This window comes from Pygoscelis adeliae, unplaced genomic scaffold (genome assembly GCF_000699105.1).
Source record: "Pygoscelis adeliae isolate BGI_AS28 unplaced genomic scaffold, ASM69910v1 Scaffold445, whole genome shotgun sequence".
In the NCBI taxonomy this organism is placed as follows: Eukaryota; Metazoa; Chordata; class Aves; order Sphenisciformes; family Spheniscidae; genus Pygoscelis; species Pygoscelis adeliae.
In genome coordinates, this window is record NW_008824894.1 from 453,916 (window position 1) to 457,083 (window position 3,168).

The 3,168-nt window shown below is 49.6% G+C and overlaps 1 protein-coding gene across 1 annotated transcript in view; it reads left to right on the forward strand.

Annotated features, from left to right (window-relative positions):
- CBX4 (chromobox homolog 4) overlaps positions 1-106 on the forward strand; it is an 8,884-nt gene extending 8,778 nt beyond the window's left edge. The window contains exon 3 of the mRNA XM_009324584.1: positions 34-106. Within this exon, the coding sequence (XP_009322859.1) occupies positions 34-106 (73 nt within the window). The remainder of the gene's footprint in view (positions 1-33) is intronic.
- Positions 107-3,168: the final 3,062 nt, after the last annotated feature.

A 3,168-nucleotide genomic window follows, 5' to 3' on the forward strand; every position in this document is an offset into this window, starting at 1 on the left:
GGGGTGTCCCACGCCGCTGCTCCCGCCCCGCAGTCGGGGGCTGCCCCGGGACCTGCAGGCGCCGGGACAGGCGAGGATGGGGCCCGCCAGTTACTCAGAGTTATAGTATTATATTTTAACAGTGCTAACTTGTCGAGTGATTCTTGCTCCCGTTTGTACGTGGTGTTATTGAAATGTATTGTTTGAGCTGAAAGCTGGTCGCTCTCCGGCCATGCTAATATATTTATTTGTAGGTATTTATATAATGAAATATAAAGCCTAGATTTATGGAGTCCCTAGATCATCTTATAAACTATATCAAACGAATATTTTCTGTTCTCCTTTTTAACCATTCAGCATTTGTTAGTCTTGGCCCCTTGCCCTCCTTACAACCCGCAGGACCATCCCCGGTATATATTTTTTGATACTGTACACATGTGGTGTTTCTATGTGCAAAAAAAAAAAATCGTTATCTAAAGCTAAACAAGCTATTATAGAAATTGCTGCTATTAGAAATGTCTAAACTATAAGCTTCCAATTATTAATTGCTTGAATGTAAATATTAAATGGAGATGTTGAAAGTGCATTTGATGTTCTGCAGCTAGTGTAGATCGGATTGCAAAGCCCAGCTGCTGGGAGGTGGAGCGCGAGCTGCCAGCGGCGCTTCCTGGTCCGAGGGCTGTGTCACGGGGGAAGAAATGTATCATGCAATCATTGCGAAGGACTATAAACCTTTACAAAAACTACCAGGATTTGGAGTGCATTTGTTACTGCATACGGACGGCACAGAAAGCGTCCCTGTGCGGGCAGGCTGTGGCGCCTCGGAGCAGGTGCTTGCAGGTTAAAATCGGCTCCGAGATGCAACGTATCGAGTATAGTTCTGGCTTTTCCCCAGCAGCGCAGACAAGAGCGTGCTGCCCGCAGTGTTTAAAGGCACCCCATTTTCTCCTGGTGCTGCCCAGGTGGGCAGCAAGGCCGTAGGAGCCGGTGGTTCGGTGTTTCCCTCTCCCCGCAGTGCCAAGGCAGGGCTGGGCTTCTCCAAAGCAAAATGGGCTGCGTTGAGGTCTACGATGGGAAACCTGGAAGGCTTCTGGGAACACAAGCTGGGAAGGTGGCTGCAATGTATGGGTGATAGCTAGTTCTCAGCCTGATGCTGCCACCCCGGCGGTGTTACCCCCAGCGTTGGGAAGGGTCACGATTAGACGAAGAGTTGAACTTCTCTGGAAAGGAAGATGGTCCAAATTCCACAAATAAGCCTGCAGACATCTCTGAACTAGATTAATAATTGCTGGAGTCCACTGAAAATACAGTGCAGTGCTAATTCTTTACAAAACGGCTCACGTGAAGGTGGCAACCTAGCAGCGTGCCCGTGGAGCCTGTCTGCACATGGCTGAGATACAGCACTCAGTCCCCGCTCCTCCCGGGATTCCTTATAACGTTCCCAAGCAGAGTCAAGTGCTCATACAGTAACTGCCTTCTGAATCTTGTGCTTGCCAGACTGGCCCAGTTGCCAGCCTTTCTCATCTTAGGCTTTTGCTTGAAGTTGATTTCTCTTTCAGAGATCTTAGTTGAAATATTTTCGTTGGTGGCACGTAAATGTGTAAGGACAAGAGCCTCAAGCTTGTGAGAAGCAGAATTAATTGGTTTGGGTAAGGTGGACCCTGCGGTTACACTAGAACTACCTGGGTGAGTTGGCCCTGCTGTGTGCGAGAGCCCAAGGCGGGGGTACCACCCTGTGGGCTCAGCCCCTGGGTCCTGCTGTGGCACGGTGTGTGTCTGTCCGGGCAGTGCTGTTCCCAAAGCAAAAATAAACCCCTCCGTCTTGTGCTGCCCACTTCTGAGCCACCTAGTCTTCCCAGGCTTCATTTTATTTAAATAAATTCAAAAGTCAGCTTGGCAACTGTTCCTTTTTAAATCCTGAGGATTATGTGGCATCCCAGAAAGGTGGGGCAGCATCCAGCCAAGTGTCATCTGCTGGGGCTTGTTCACAGCGGGAACCACTGCATGAGCTGTGTCAGCTTAAACATTGCCTACAGATGTTCTCATGCCAGAGCCAGAGTGCTTTTCCAAGGCAGGTTGGGTTAAATCAGAGGATTTCAGCGTGTGGATGCCATTTTCTCAGGTGGGACAGCCATGGAGGCTTGTATCCAAGTGGAACAATCTCGGCTGTGGACACTGTTGTCGCAGGCGTTGGTTTTGGTCTGGTGGAGCTCAGGTCTGCTACGCGGCGTGCTCGTGCAGCGGTGGGAATGGCTTCTGGGAGCTTACACCAGAAAGATGGCTCTATCCCAGCTATTTGGTTCAACTTCTTGATGTGGACAACGTCAATACTGACAGCTTGGTTCATCTCTTGTTTCAGTTGATGCTCCAAAGTCAATGGAAACTCGTGCAATATGTTTCGTGCCTGTGATTCTCACCTGCCTGCATGGAGACCCCAAAATCTGATTGTATGTGCACAGAGAGCTAGTGGAAATAGGTGAGCTGTGATTAAAATCAACATTTTGCCTGTTAGCTGTGCTGAATCTTAAGAGGGTTTTAATCAACCCTACATGTCACCAGGGCTGTGCGAGTGACAGGCAGAGGCAGCAGCAGTCGAGGGTGCTGGAGAGCAGGTGTCGGGGGCAGGTGAACCCCAGCCCGTGCCGGGGGGATGCCCAGGGATGGTTTGGTGGGAAGCGTTTCCCTGCCGTCCCAGCCTTAGCTGGCAGAGCAGACAATCAGAAATGATGCATTTCCCTTGATTAATTAAGCTAATGGTTATCTGAAAACAAAAATGGCTTGGAAGAGGAGACGCATGCTCAGAATGCAAAATGTGATTTATGAAAGGGGAAGTGCTGCTCGACAGACAGCGGCAGGAGCCAGTCCAGGAGTGGGGCTGGGCAGGCAGGCTTACTCCGGGGCAGAGTGTCTGCAAAAGGAGAACTTTTTCTTTAGCCAGACAAAGGTGGATTAAACCAACAGGGTTTCTCACGAAGAGTAGGATGTGTCTTTTAAACATGGGCTTGCAGGCTCCTGGCCAAAGCCTGAGCATCACTGCTGCTGTTGTGAGCCGGGTCAGCAGCTTCCTTCTCTAGTCTGTAGGTGTGCGAGACCCTTGGCGATTAGTAACTTTGCAGGTTTACGGTTAGCTCATGAACATTTTTGAAAATGGATTGTATTGTGTTGCCCGTTTTTGTTCCTCTAAGTAGT